The 13415-nt window shown below is 35.7% G+C and overlaps 1 protein-coding gene across 1 annotated transcript; it reads left to right on the top strand.

The window, feature by feature from the left end:
* Positions 1–6218: 6218 nt before the first annotated feature.
* LOC136032491 (mediator of RNA polymerase II transcription subunit 7-like) lies at positions 6219–7120 on the top strand. Its single transcript, XM_065712802.1, has 2 exons — positions 6219–6278; positions 6851–7120. The coding sequence occupies exons 1-2, from the start codon at positions 6219–6221 to the stop codon at positions 7118–7120; spliced, it is 330 nt and encodes a 109-aa protein (XP_065568874.1).
* Positions 7121–13415: the final 6295 nt, after the last annotated feature.

Raw genomic sequence — 13415 nt, 5'->3', positions numbered from 1 at the left:
GATATTCTTTTGATAAAAATGATTCATTAAATAAAAAATTAATAAACAAACATAACATAAAAAATTCAAGAAAAAGAACAATATAAGAATTAATTAATAAAAGTAAATTGTAAAAAGTGTTAATAAATGACTGATGAATAAATACAGCCTAGCAGACCCAGAAATCACAGTTTCAAAACTTTGTAAAACCTTACAGAAGCTCATAGCAGGTTGTCCAAGGTCTAGTGTTCTGATCTGATGAGTTATTGAGTTTTCAGTTTATTTGTTTGAATATTTGTTTACTCTTCCATGCTGTATTTATTCCTGTTTGTGTCCGTTTTATTTTCTTCATTTGTTATCTGTCTTTTTTTTTGTTCTTGTAGATGGGTTGTCAGATAAATTAAAACGAAACAGAACTTTTCTATAAGCTATTACAGTTAATTTTCTTATTTCTATGAATCTTGAAAGTCTTGCAAAAACGGAGCAGCAAAAATGCTAGGGCCTAAAAGCGTAAAAGCTCTAAATCCAGCCCTGGGTGAAACAAAATCTTGAGCTGGTGAGCTTTCAGCAATTAATATCACAGTACATCAGATATTCGGTTTAATTTTATTAGTTCTTGCACAAACTGTTAGTTTATTTTGAAATGAAAAATTATTTGAAATAGGGAATTTTGAAAAACTTGAAACTTTGGCAAACAAAAACGAAAAAAATTAATTAAAAAAAAAAACTGTCCGAAAAGTTTTTTCTAAAGGAAAGTAAAAGTCATATTAAACTTAAGATGAGAATAAGTAGAAACCTACAATAAGTCAAACCCAAAATGACCAGAAACCACTATTAAAAAATAAATGAAACCCAAAACAAACAGAAATGAAATAAACAATTCCAGAAAAAAACATACAACAGGTACTAATATAAATGAATAAGTAAATCTTAAAACAAGTAAAGCTTAAGTTGAATATGCAAATCAAGCTGTTTTGCTTGATGTAACTGTACCAATTATGTTTATGATTAGGCTGAGTCACGAGGTACTTCTAAATATCAAAATTCATTAAGATCCGATCACCCACTCGTAAGTTATAAATGCCTCATTTTTTTCTAATTTTTCCTCTCCCTTCAGCCCCAGATGGTCGAATCGGGGAAAACGACTTTATCAAGTCAATTTGTGCAGCTCCCTGACACGCCTACCAATTTTCATCGTCCTAGCACTTCCAGAAGCACCAAACTTGCCAAAGCACTGAACCCCACCCCCTAACTGCCCCAAAAAGAGTGGATCCAGTACAGTTACGTCAATCACGTATCTACGACATTTGCTTATTCTACCCACCAAGTCTCATCCCGATTTCTCCACTCTAAGCGTTTTCCAAGATTTCCGGTTTCCCGCTCCAACTCCCCTAATGTCAACAGATCGGGTCGAGATTTGAAAAAAAGAGCTCTAAGACATGAGTTCCTTCTAAATATCAAATTTTATTAAGATCCTGTTCTTAAGTCAAAAATACCTCAATTTTTCTAATTTTTCCAAATCAACACCCCCCCCCCCCAGCTCCTCTAAAGAGAACAGATCCGTTCCAATTATGCCAATCACGTATCTATAACTTGTGCTTATTCTTCCCATCAAGTTTCATCCCGATCTCCCCTGTCCTGTTATGTCAGTCATCCTGTCCGGTTATGTCACTCATGTATCTTGGACATATTTTTATTCTTCCCACCAAGTTTCATCGTGATCTCCCCGCTTTAAGTGTTTTCCGATGAACATCAAATTTCATTGAGATCCGATCACTCCTTTGCAAGTTAAAAATACCTCATTTTTTTCTAATTCTCAGAATTAGCCCCCTCCCCTCAAACTCCCCCAAATAGAGCGGATCCGCTCCGGTTATGACAATCACGTATCTAGGACTTCAGATTATTTTTCCCACCAAGTTTCATCCCGATCCCTCCACTCTAAGAGTTTTTCAAGATTTTAGGTTCCCCTTCCTCCAACTCCCCAATGTCACCGGATCCGGAGGGTATCCGGTCCAGTTATGTCAGTCACGTATGTTGGACTTTTTATTCTTCCCACCAAGTTTCATTCTGATCTCTCCGCTTTAAGTGTTTTCCAAGATTTCCGGTTCCCCCCCCCCAACTTCACCTCCCCCTCCCAATGACTCTGGATCCGGTCGGGATTTAAAATAAGAGATCTGAGTTACGAGGTCCTTCTGAATACGAGATTTTATTAAGATCCGATCACTCCTTCATAAGTTAAAAATACCTCATTTTTTCTAATTTTTCGGAATTAACACCCCCCCCCCCCAAATCCCTCAAATAGAGCGGGTCCGTTCCGATTATATCAATCACATATCTAGGACTTCTGCTTATTTTTTCCACCATGTTTCATCCCGATCCCTCCACTTTAAGCGTCTTCCAAGATTTTAGGTTCCCCACCCAACTCCCCCCAATGTAGCCAGATCCAGTCGGAATTTAAAATAAGAGCTCCAAGACACGATATCCTGTTCGTAAGTTTAAAATACCTCATTTTTCTATTTTTTCTAATTTAACCGTCCCCCCACTCCGCCCCCCAAGATGGTCGAATCGGGGAAACGACAATTTCTAATTTAATCTGGTGTTGTTTCTGATACGCCTGTCAAATTTCATCGTCCTAGCTTACCTGGAAGTGCCTAAACTAGCAAAACCGGAACCGACAGACCAACAGAATTTGCAATCGCTACATTTCACTTGGTAGATACCAAGTAATAATATTGAAACTTACTGTTCAAGTATACAGTTACGATTTACTTCTTTTTTTATATATTATTTTTTCTTTATTTTCTTTCTTATCTTTTTCTTTTCTTTTTTTCTTTTTTTTAGTTGCAACATATGCAAACATATATATAACATGTGATTTACCTGATACTAAGGGGCTATTATTGCACCAGCACCATCTCACCAGTTTTTTTTTCATCAGTTATTAGCAGTCTTTTTTTTTGGCACTTGATATTAACCAAGTGACATATAGCAATCGCAAATTCTGTCGGTCTGTCGGTCCCGGTTTTGCTACTTTGGGCACTTCCAGGTAAGCTAGGACGATGAAATTTGGCAGGCGTACCAGGGACCGGACCAAATTAAATTCGAAATAGTCGTTTTTTCCAATTTTACCATCTGGGGGGGGGAGTGGGGGGCCCGTTAATTCGGAAAAAATAGAAAAATTGAAGTATTTTTAACTTACGAACGGTTGATCAGATCTTAATGAAATTTGATGTTTGGAAGGATATCGTGTCTCAGAGCTGTTGTTTTAAATCCCGACCGGATCTGGTGATATTGGGGGGGGGGAGTTGGGAGGGGGAAACCTAAAATCTTGGGAAACACTTAGAGTGGAGGGACCAGGATGAGACTTGGTGGGAAAAATAATCACAAGTCCTAGATACATGATTGACATAACCGGAACAGATCCGCTCTCTTTGGGGTAGTTGGGGGGGGGGGGGTAATTCTGAAAAATTAAAAAAAAATGAGGTATTTTTAACTTAGGAACGGGTGATCGGATCTCAATGAAATTTGATATTTAGAAGGATATCGTGTCTCAGAGCTCTTATTTTAAATCCCGACCAGATCTGGTGACATTGGGGGTGGGAGTTGGGAGGGGGAAACCTAAAACTTGGAAAACACTTAGAGTGGAGGGATCGGGATGAAACTTGGTGGGAAAAATAATAACAAGTCCTAGATACATGATTGACGTAACCGGAACAGATCCGCTCTCTTTGGGGTAGTTGGGGGGGGGGGGGTTAATTCTGAAAAATTAGAAAAACGAGGTATTTTTAACTTACGAACGGGTGATCGGATCTCAATTATCTGATGACATTTGGGGGGGAGTTGGGAAGGGGAAACTTAAAACTTGGAAAACACTTAGAGTGGAGTGATCGGGATGAAACTTGGTGGGAAAACCTAAAATGATGGAAAACGCTTAGATTGGAGGGATCGGGATGAAACTGAGTCTTAGATACGTGATTTACATAATTGGAATGGATCTGCTCGATTGGAGGGGGGGGGGTAATTCTGAAAAATTAGAAAAAATGACGTATTTTCAACTTACGAAGGAGTGATCGAATCTTAATGAAATTTCATATTTAGAAGGACCTCATAACTCAGATCTCTTATTTTAAATCTCAACCGGATCCAGCGTAATTGGGGGGGGGGGGCAGTTGGGGGTACCGGAAATCTTTGAAAATACTTAAAGCGGTGAGGTCAGGATGAAACTGGATGGGAAGAATAAAAACCTGTCTAAGATACGTGACTGACATAACCGGACCGGATCTGCTCTCTTTGGTGGATTTGGGGGGGGGGGATTTTGAAAATTGAGGTATTTGTAAATTACGAAAGGGTGACCAGATCTTGATGAAATTTGATATTTAGAAGGATCTTGTGCTTTAAAGCTCTAATTTTAAATTCCGACCAGATCCTGTGACATTGGGACGATTGGAGTGGGAAACCGGAATTCTTGGAAAACCTGAAAACTGGGGTATTTTTATCTTACGAATTGGTGATCGGATCTTAATGAAATTTGATATTTAGAAGGAATTCATGGCTCAGAGCTCTTATTTCAAGTTCCGACCAGATCTTTTGACATTGGAGGGAGTTGAAGGGGGAAATATTGGAAAACACTTTGAGTGGAGGAATCGGGATGAAGCTTGGTGGATAGAATAAGCGAATGTCCTTGATATGTGATTGACGGAACCGTACTGGATTCACTCTCTTTGGGGGAGTTGGGGGGAGTGGTTCAGTGATGTGGCGAGTTTGGTGCTTCTGGACGTGCTAGGACGATGAAAATTGGTAGGCCTGTCAGGGAGCTGCACAAATTGACTTGATAAAGTCGTTTTACCAGATTCGACCATCTGGGGGGCTAAAGGGGGAGGAAAAAATAGAAAAAATTAGGTACTTATAACATATGAATGGGTGATCGGATCTTAATGAATTTTGATATTTAGAAGGACATCGTGACTCAGAGCTCTTATTTTAAATCCTGACCGGCATTAAACCTCTTATTTTCCTTTTAATTCAATCTATATTCATAGAATTTTGTTAGAGCTCATACCATATGATCTCTTGGCTCTTAGCTCTTCATGCCTCGTCACAAGTGCCATATGAGCTCTTAGCTCTTGTTTACTTTTTAGATTCCTGGTAGTTGATTAACCAACAGTATCTACTTTGGGGCAATTAACAATTAAGTAATAATATTGTTTACATAGAAATTAAATTTTCGAAATCTCAAGTGCTATCCATCTTACACTGATATACATTCTTAAATTTTTAGTACATCACAAGTCAGACTCTCTTTATCTAAAGTCAAAATCATGTTTTAGGTCCCAGGGACTGGTAAATTGGCATATAAAGAATATATTAAAAACTATAAAGTTTGTTATATGAAGTACTTGTACATAAAGTTAAAGACGTGTTTTTAGTTGCTGGTGTTGGGTACATCACCTTATTTTATTTTTCTTGATTTCATTTACCAGAAGGGTTCTTTGTTCTTTTCTTCTTTTTTTATTCTGTGTTTGTTCTGACTGGTCGCTTTAGCTTGTTGTTGAGTCATTCATAGATTAATTATTTGTCTGAAAGATCAGGGAATTAAGGGGGTGGTATCCCCTTCGCACAGAGGGTCATTTCTATTTGTCCTTGGATTTAAAACCCCTCTTTTTAATTTCAACCGAAAAAGTATTTGATTTTTGTTTAGTTCTAATATGTTAAATATGTAAACGTTGTATCAATAAGCTTTTTCTTTGTTCTTTTACTCCATTTTTGACATATGGTGATTTCAGCAAGTCACAGTATGAAATTGTTAATAACTTACGAGAAAGAAATCTATGATGATCGGTCAAGGAGTTTCTGATCTTTCAACTGATGAGAAAATTTACTTGCCTTTTCTGCTGGACTATTTTTTGCTTTTGATATAAAAACTGACAATCTTGATTTGTATATCTTAAAAATAAAGGAAACCCATTTTTCTTCGTCAGTCGACGATATTATATATTATACGATATTATATATTATACGATATTATATATTATACGATATTAACTGAACTTAAACTTACAGTTTTTTTTTTACTTTGCTATGGTTCTTTGATGAACTGTGCTAACGTATTGTAAATTGAAAAAAGTGACAGTTGGGAGAAATGAATTGCAAACCTGATTTAAACATAATCAGAAAATCTATTAACTTAACAATTTTTAACAAAAAATTGATTTTAAGTTATGCTATTTTGGTTTAAAATAATGCACAATATAGGTCATGCGTCACATGGCGTAATGTTTGCTATCTCTAACAGCATCAAAGTAGGTGTGTATTCATTGTTTCTTTCAGTTTTGTTCTTTGATTTTTAGGACTGAATGTGAACATTTTTTTGAAAAAAAAATAAGTTGGCGAATCTACTTCATACAAACGAAAATTATGACAAAAATATGGAAGTTGATGGGTCCCTCCTTCACTGACATTTGGCTGTTAGCCCTCTTTTGGAAAATGAAAAATAATCTACTGTTTTTATGTTTCCACCCCCCTCCCCAAAAAAAAGAGAAAAAAAACTGGTCACCCTTCCCCTCCCCTTAAGAGCTGAGGGTAATGGGCAATTAGTCTTTGTGAATACTGAGTTGAAGCGACAGATTCAATAAGTTCTACATCTTTTTGCTTTGATCTTTGGAACCCCTATGCCTCCCCAAGAAAGAGATTTCTAACACGTTCGATTGGAAGTTAAACAGACTGCAACTAAAGTGGAATTTTGGTTTCATTCAAATATATGAAATCTTGCCGTCACATTTATGAAAAGGGTAGCATTTTTGAAAAAAATTAGTTGTTGCTTTAAAATTTTTCAATCAATCGATTACTATTTCAATTTATATTTATCCTGTAGGCCCGTGAAACGCTTCGAGTTATGCTAGAGATGCAAAAAAGACAGCGGATTGAAACAGCAGAGCGTTTTCAACGCCATCTAGATCAAGCCTTAGATGTACTCCAACAAGCAGCTCAAACCCTGCCAGATGAATCTCAGTTAGAGTTAATGAACAAACTTTTGATTCCCCAACAAGATACGCTTCGCGGTGAGGAGATTCCCAAGGATACTGATATCAGTGGTTGTAGTATTAAAGATAAACTTATGTGTGATATAATTGATGCTATGTAACTAAAGATGTCGATCATTTATGTTTTTACCTTGCTGTCGTTATTTCCCCTTAGTCTATTAATCTGAGACGATATTAGTGCCTCTAGCTCCCCGCGCTATTTCTTCACTGTCGTCATTACATGCTAAGTTTGTACTTTAAGTAGGCAATGAAAAGAAATTTCAATCTTAGTTTAGGAGTTATCAATTACTAAGATTTACGTGTATATTTTTTTCGTTTTGGTTCTATTGTTGAATGACAAACGTTAATTCCATAAGAGTCGGGAGACAAACATGAGCTAATCAAGATACGCCGGTGGTACTCCAATTACCATCTGTTGTTTCAACTAAAATTTATAAACTCATTCGGCTTGGTGTTGGTACTTCTGTATACGTTCCTGTGGGGAAAAATAAACACAGATATTCCAAGATCCCAAGAGTATCAATAACTGGCAAAACTAGGTTTTTTAGTATTTTAGCATTGGAAGAAGGAGGGGTGCTGAGGAAAAAAAGCAACAACACTAATTTTAATGCAGTTATTCATGACTTTATTAAGCAAGCTGGAAATTTCAAAGTAAATTAGTTAACTCGAGATTATTAATCTATTGCGAAATTTCTCTGTAAGTAATAGTTATTCAAAATTCTTTTATTATCTGGAACTATGTTTTGTAAAAATCAAATCTCCAAAGTAGGCCTAGATTATTCTGGAGAAAAAATAACAGTGCAAATCAGGAATAAAAATCCTTTTATTAGACAGTAAAAAAAAACCAATGATATAAATTCTGGATATTTCGATCACATACACAGCGACCGTCATCAGCACATAAAAATACCTATTTTGGAAAAATATTCGCAGGTTAAGTAGATTTAGCTGAACTAAAGCTGGTACTCCTGCTACTACTAAAACCTCACTGTAGCACCAAGCCGCCTGAGGTGAACAAAGCTACTCACACTCCCCCTTCATCCTAATCTGTTTAGTCTTCCTCTTTACACCTTCCCGAGAAGTTCTAATTCCCCTCAAATCCTTCCTTATGACCTCCTCCCACCATTTTTGGGGACGCCGTGCTTTTCTTTTTTCGCAGAACGTGACCTAGCCATCTCAACCTTTCTCTCAGGTCCGTATTTACCAATAGGCCAAGGAGTGCACAATGCCAGGAGGTAAAATGAACTATCACAGAGTGATTGTTTCTTAACAAAACCTTGACTAATGTGAATAATCGTCAAAGTGCCAGGTGCACTCAGCCGCCGTTTTGCCAATTCAAAGAAAAGTGACTTTAAAACAACACAGGGACTCTATGGCCCCTTATAAACTGTCAGATATCTCCCAAGAATGACAGCTGAGAGTTCGCAATCACATCTCTCTTTCACAGTGCTTCCACTATCCCCGAATTTTCGGGGATTTTACTGAAAATCTTTGAGTCCCCCCAAAAGGAGCGGCAAAAACTTTGGGCCTAGAAGCGTCAAAGCTTTAAATTTGGCCCATTTTTTCTCTCATTACAGCCCTAGAAAGCGGAATAGAATCACATTTTTATACAGCTTACTGTTTTAAAATACTGTCAGATAGACGGGTACCCAAAACAATCCGTAGACAAAGCCGCCTTGAGCACTCGAAACATTTTAAAAATCCTTCTTTTTGCTAACATTTTCATCTAGGACGTTCGAATCATCAGGATAATCTAAGTCTTGTAGAGTTTTGATGACAGAGTTAGGGAATGATTAACCCCTCCTACATTTTAAAGTGCCCGAAAAGAGAAATTTGAATTTGGAGCATGTTTCAAAGTATTTTAGGGCAAAATTGCAGATTAAGAACTTTTTACATTCATGACAACTAGTTAGGTTAGCCAAAAATGCTTAGCCAAAATTATGTCCTGGCACGGTATTTTGAAGCTCAAAACAACTACCTACAACGCTCTTAAAAACGCCAAACTTAAGGAGGCAGTAGTAATTTTCTTTTTTATCTTCTATGATTTGCGAATGAAGGATGACAGTAATCGTATATTTCCACATTGTCAACATGATACATATTCTGCGCATGACAGATTGTCCTTATTGGTCAACCGTAAAGGGCTAAACGTAAAGCGGGTCGTCCCCGAATGGGATAGGAGGATGTAAGGAAAGATTTAAGTTAAATGGGGACACCTTGAGAGGGTTTAAAAAGGGTGGCTTGAATAGATTGGAATGGAGGAGGAGCGTGTCTAGCTGTTTTGGGCTCAGGTGGTTTGGTACAGCAGTGAGTTGTTAGTAGTAGTAGTATTTTCTATGCTTACTGCATTCCCATAATTTGTGAATTCTCACAATCGACATGCCCTAGTCACTTATTTTTATGAAATCATAATAATCGTATACTCCCGCATTTAATTTGTTATTTGGGCAATATAGAATATGGGAGAAGTATCGTATTTTATTAGTTTGTAGCAGAGGGCAATTCCTAAAAACATGAAAATATGCTCCACCCTCTTATGAAGCTAATTTAGATAGCTTGACAAGTGACGTCCCAGTCCACTATGAGGATGGATTCATTCTCCAGTTGAGTCGAGTCCAGGAAAAAAAATAGGACATTCAGTTGGAGGTAGTTTATACTGCTTTAACGTTGCCATAACAGAAATTTTAAAATACTAACGCCAATTTCACTACAGCATTATTCAGTAAAGCTAAACAAACTTTAAAACCAGCTTTTCAATTAAGTTTAAGCTTTATTTATCAAAATTAGGATGATAATTGAAATCCAAAGGTAAAAGTTCAAAAATAAAATAAAAGTTAACAAAAGATGAAATCTATAACTAAAATAAATATAAATTATATCTTTTGGGTTTGTATGCTTCGCTTTAGGATTTTAAGTAGTGTTGTGATCCATTTTTTTGATTATTATTATATTTTTTTTTAGATAAACTTGTTTCCTTTCTTATCAGTTTCCCGTACTCTTTAAGCGTAGCTTGTGTGCACCTATTATGCTAAAGTCGAGTTAACCGTGGTAACTAGAGGGGAACACAAAAAGTACACTGTTTGGAACGCTAGTTCACTATAATGCTACACCAATAATTTGAGAAACAAATTTGAACTATAATAACTATCACAGTCCAGCCATCAATTTTTTGCGTATTAAGTACTTAAACTGTATAAAACACAAATTTTAAGAAAGGAAAACTGTATGTACACTTCAGCACTAGTACTTTACAATGGAACACAAATAGCATGAGAAACATAGTGGAAATGTAATAACTATCACAGTTTCACATCGATTCTTTGCGTATTTACTACTTGAGCTGGATAAAAAACAAATTTTAAGAGGGGTAAACCCTGTAATCTACACTAGTACACTACAAAATTAGTACACTGTAATAGAAAAATAATAGTATGAGAAACATGGTTAAACTGTAATAACCATCACGGTTTAGCCATCAATTTTTTGCATATTAACTACTTGAACTGTATAAAATTTTAAGAGGATAAAACTCAATAATGTACTCTATACTCTAGTACACAATAATGGAACCCAAATAGTATGAGAAACATAGTTAAACTGTAATAACTATACCAGTTTAGCCATCAATTTTTTGCATATTAACTACTTGAACTGTATAAAATTTTAAGAGGATAAAACTCAATAATGTACTCTATACTCTAGTACACAATAATGGAACCCAAATAGTATGAGAAACATAGTTAAACTGTAATAACTATACCAGTTTAGCCATCAATTTTTTGCATATTAACTACTTGAACTGTATAAAATTTTAAGAGGATAAAACTCAATAATGTACTCTATACTCTAGTACACAATAATGGAACCCAAATAGTATGAGAAACATAGTTAAACTGTAATAACTATAACAGTTTAGCCATCAATTTTTTGCATATTAACTACTTGAACTGTATACAATTTTAAGAGGATAAAACTCAATAATGTACTCTATACTCTAGTACACAATAATGGAACCCAAATAGTATGAGAAACATAGTTAAACTGTAATAACTATAACAGTTTAGCCATCAATTTTTGCGCGAAACCTTTTAAATATGTAATAAAAATATACGAATATAGAAGTTCGTTACGTAAGTTGATTTTTAAGTTACGTTTAATTACTATTAATAAAAACGTTCGTAAATAAAATTAAAAGTTCTAGTGGCCTTTTTAAGTAACCAAAAAAAATTAATATGCAAATTTTGTTTCTATTATTCACGTACGGTGAGCTAAAATCAAAACCTGCGTTAATTCAAAAATATTCAGAAATTAAATAAAAAAACAAACTTTTTTTTACTGAAAGTAAGGATCGACATTAAAATTTAAAACGAACAGAAATTATTCCGTATATGAAAGGGGCTGTCCCCTCCTCAATGCCCCGCTCTTTACAATAAAGTTTGACTCTTTCTCATAACTCTACTTTTTAAAATACTAAAAAAAACCTGTGTTGATTCAGAAATAAGAACACTTACAGAAAGTAAATTACTAATATGTTGACTCTTTTCATGTGCAGAAATAGCTGTTAGTCTATATAGTTTTATTTGGTTTTTATTATGGTTTTATTTTGTTTGCCATATTTTTTGATGAATTTTCACCCACCTTTCTTCTTCTTTTTCTTTTTTGATTTGGCACCCACAACTACTACTAAAACACTAAGAATATATATGTAAAACCTCTTCGCTTAAATTGGATTCCCAAGTTTTCCTGCTTTTATTGTTTTTTTTCCAGATGTATGTTGGTTGCTTAAGCTTCCAATTAACTAGCCGAAACCTTATTATTTCACTTTTATTTTTCTTGGTACATGGAACAGGGACGAATGGCAAAAACGAGACGTCTTGTTGTTTTAGCCAACGGCGCTGGACACAACTGAGTTGTGTCCATTAAAATGAAAATGAACTTGTGTATGTCCACACAACTGAAGTTATGTCCATTGTGTCCTATTAAAATTTATTTTAATAGGCAACGGAAAAAGCAGTGTCAATTTTCAAGTTTGTTGTATTCCGATCTTAGATAGTCGATGCATCGTCAATTCCCAAAAAATCCATGACGTTAGCATTTTAAAACCCCTATACAGAGAAAAATTTCATACTGTATGGTTACAGGGTTAAAATAAAGATAATTACATTATGCTCCCACTTAAAAGTGAGGATGACACTATAAAGAAACAGAAAAAAAGAAGAGAGAACTCTTGCTCTGTCATCTACGATAAAAGAGGGGAAAAGATCATCTTACACTAGGAAAACGCCAAAGCAAAACCAGAATAACAAAAAAAGTCCCAGTGATTTGTTAAGATTTAGTTTTTCGTTAATTTTGCTGAAAACAAAGAAAAATCCAAACAAAACCTGAGTTGACATGAGATGGCATGAATATAGGCATAGAGAACTTTAATTTTAACATCAGTAGTTGTATGTCGCTGAATCTGCCCCCCCCCCTTTATTTTTCAGGCTTTTCAAGTTAAAACATTTTGTCATAACATATTTTTTCTTACTATTTACAACACTATCTTGTCCAGGTATATTTGCTAGAGGACACTTTGGGGTCAATTTGCCCCTTAAAACTGCATATGTATCTGCATTTTTCCTGTAAGTTAATTTTCAAGGGGGAGGGATTTTGCACTCAAATTTCTGAACATGTGCTTGTTTTTGTTGACAACTAACTATTTTGTACCTTAACTTCGTAAATAACTAAACTGACCGCTCTTTAGACGTCAGCACGTCAGATTTTTATCGTCAGATTAGACGTTAGACGTCAGATTTGATCGTCAATACGGACATTACGGGAAACTGTTAGCGAGTCACTACTATACCTTTTTTTCTTATGGCAGCCTTAAATTCTGCACGAGTTACACTTTGCACAGCCTTAGATTCAGTCTTAGCATCAGAAGATGTAAAAACAGTAACTGTACCGAGCGCGACCTTGGGTAGGCCAGTGGCTACGAAACGCACTATTGTAGCAACTTCAAACAGAAGTGCAACATTTATTAGCCTGTCAAGAAGTCCTAATGTTCTAAACCAAGCCAAAAAGCAGAAACTGTGCACAGCACTGTTCACATGGCGAGTTCCAGGTGGATAGATGGTCGATAACAATGTCGTAACGGGTAAAACCTTGGATACAACTCTAGTATTAGAAGATATGAAAACAGAAATTGTACCAAACTCAACCCTGGATTCATCACTGGCTACGAAACATACTAGAAAAGCAACCCGGAACAAAAGTATAATGTTTATTAGCCCGATGTTTTAAACCAAGTGAACAAACGGAAATTATACACAGCAGTGTTCATACATCGGATTTCAGAAGGGCTGATGATCTATAGCGATAGGGTGAAGAGCACAACCTTGGACTCAACTATAATCA

The sequence above is a fragment of the Artemia franciscana genome, chromosome 10 (genome assembly GCF_032884065.1).
Source record: "Artemia franciscana chromosome 10, ASM3288406v1, whole genome shotgun sequence".
Taxonomy (NCBI): domain Eukaryota; kingdom Metazoa; phylum Arthropoda; class Branchiopoda; order Anostraca; family Artemiidae; genus Artemia; species Artemia franciscana.
Note: the sequence above shows the minus strand (reverse complement) of the source record. Positions and strands in the feature narration are given on the sequence as shown.

Excerpts from the sequence above, each read along its gene's own strand:
- LOC136032491 (XM_065712802.1), top strand. The coding sequence starts at position 6,219 with ATGCACAATATAGGTCATGCGTCACATGGCGTAATGTTTGCTATCTCT. Across the intron at positions 6,279-6,850 it reads CTATCTCTAACAGCATCAAA|GCCCGTGAAACGCTTCGAGT; the intron begins GTAGGTGTGTAT and ends TTTATCCTGTAG.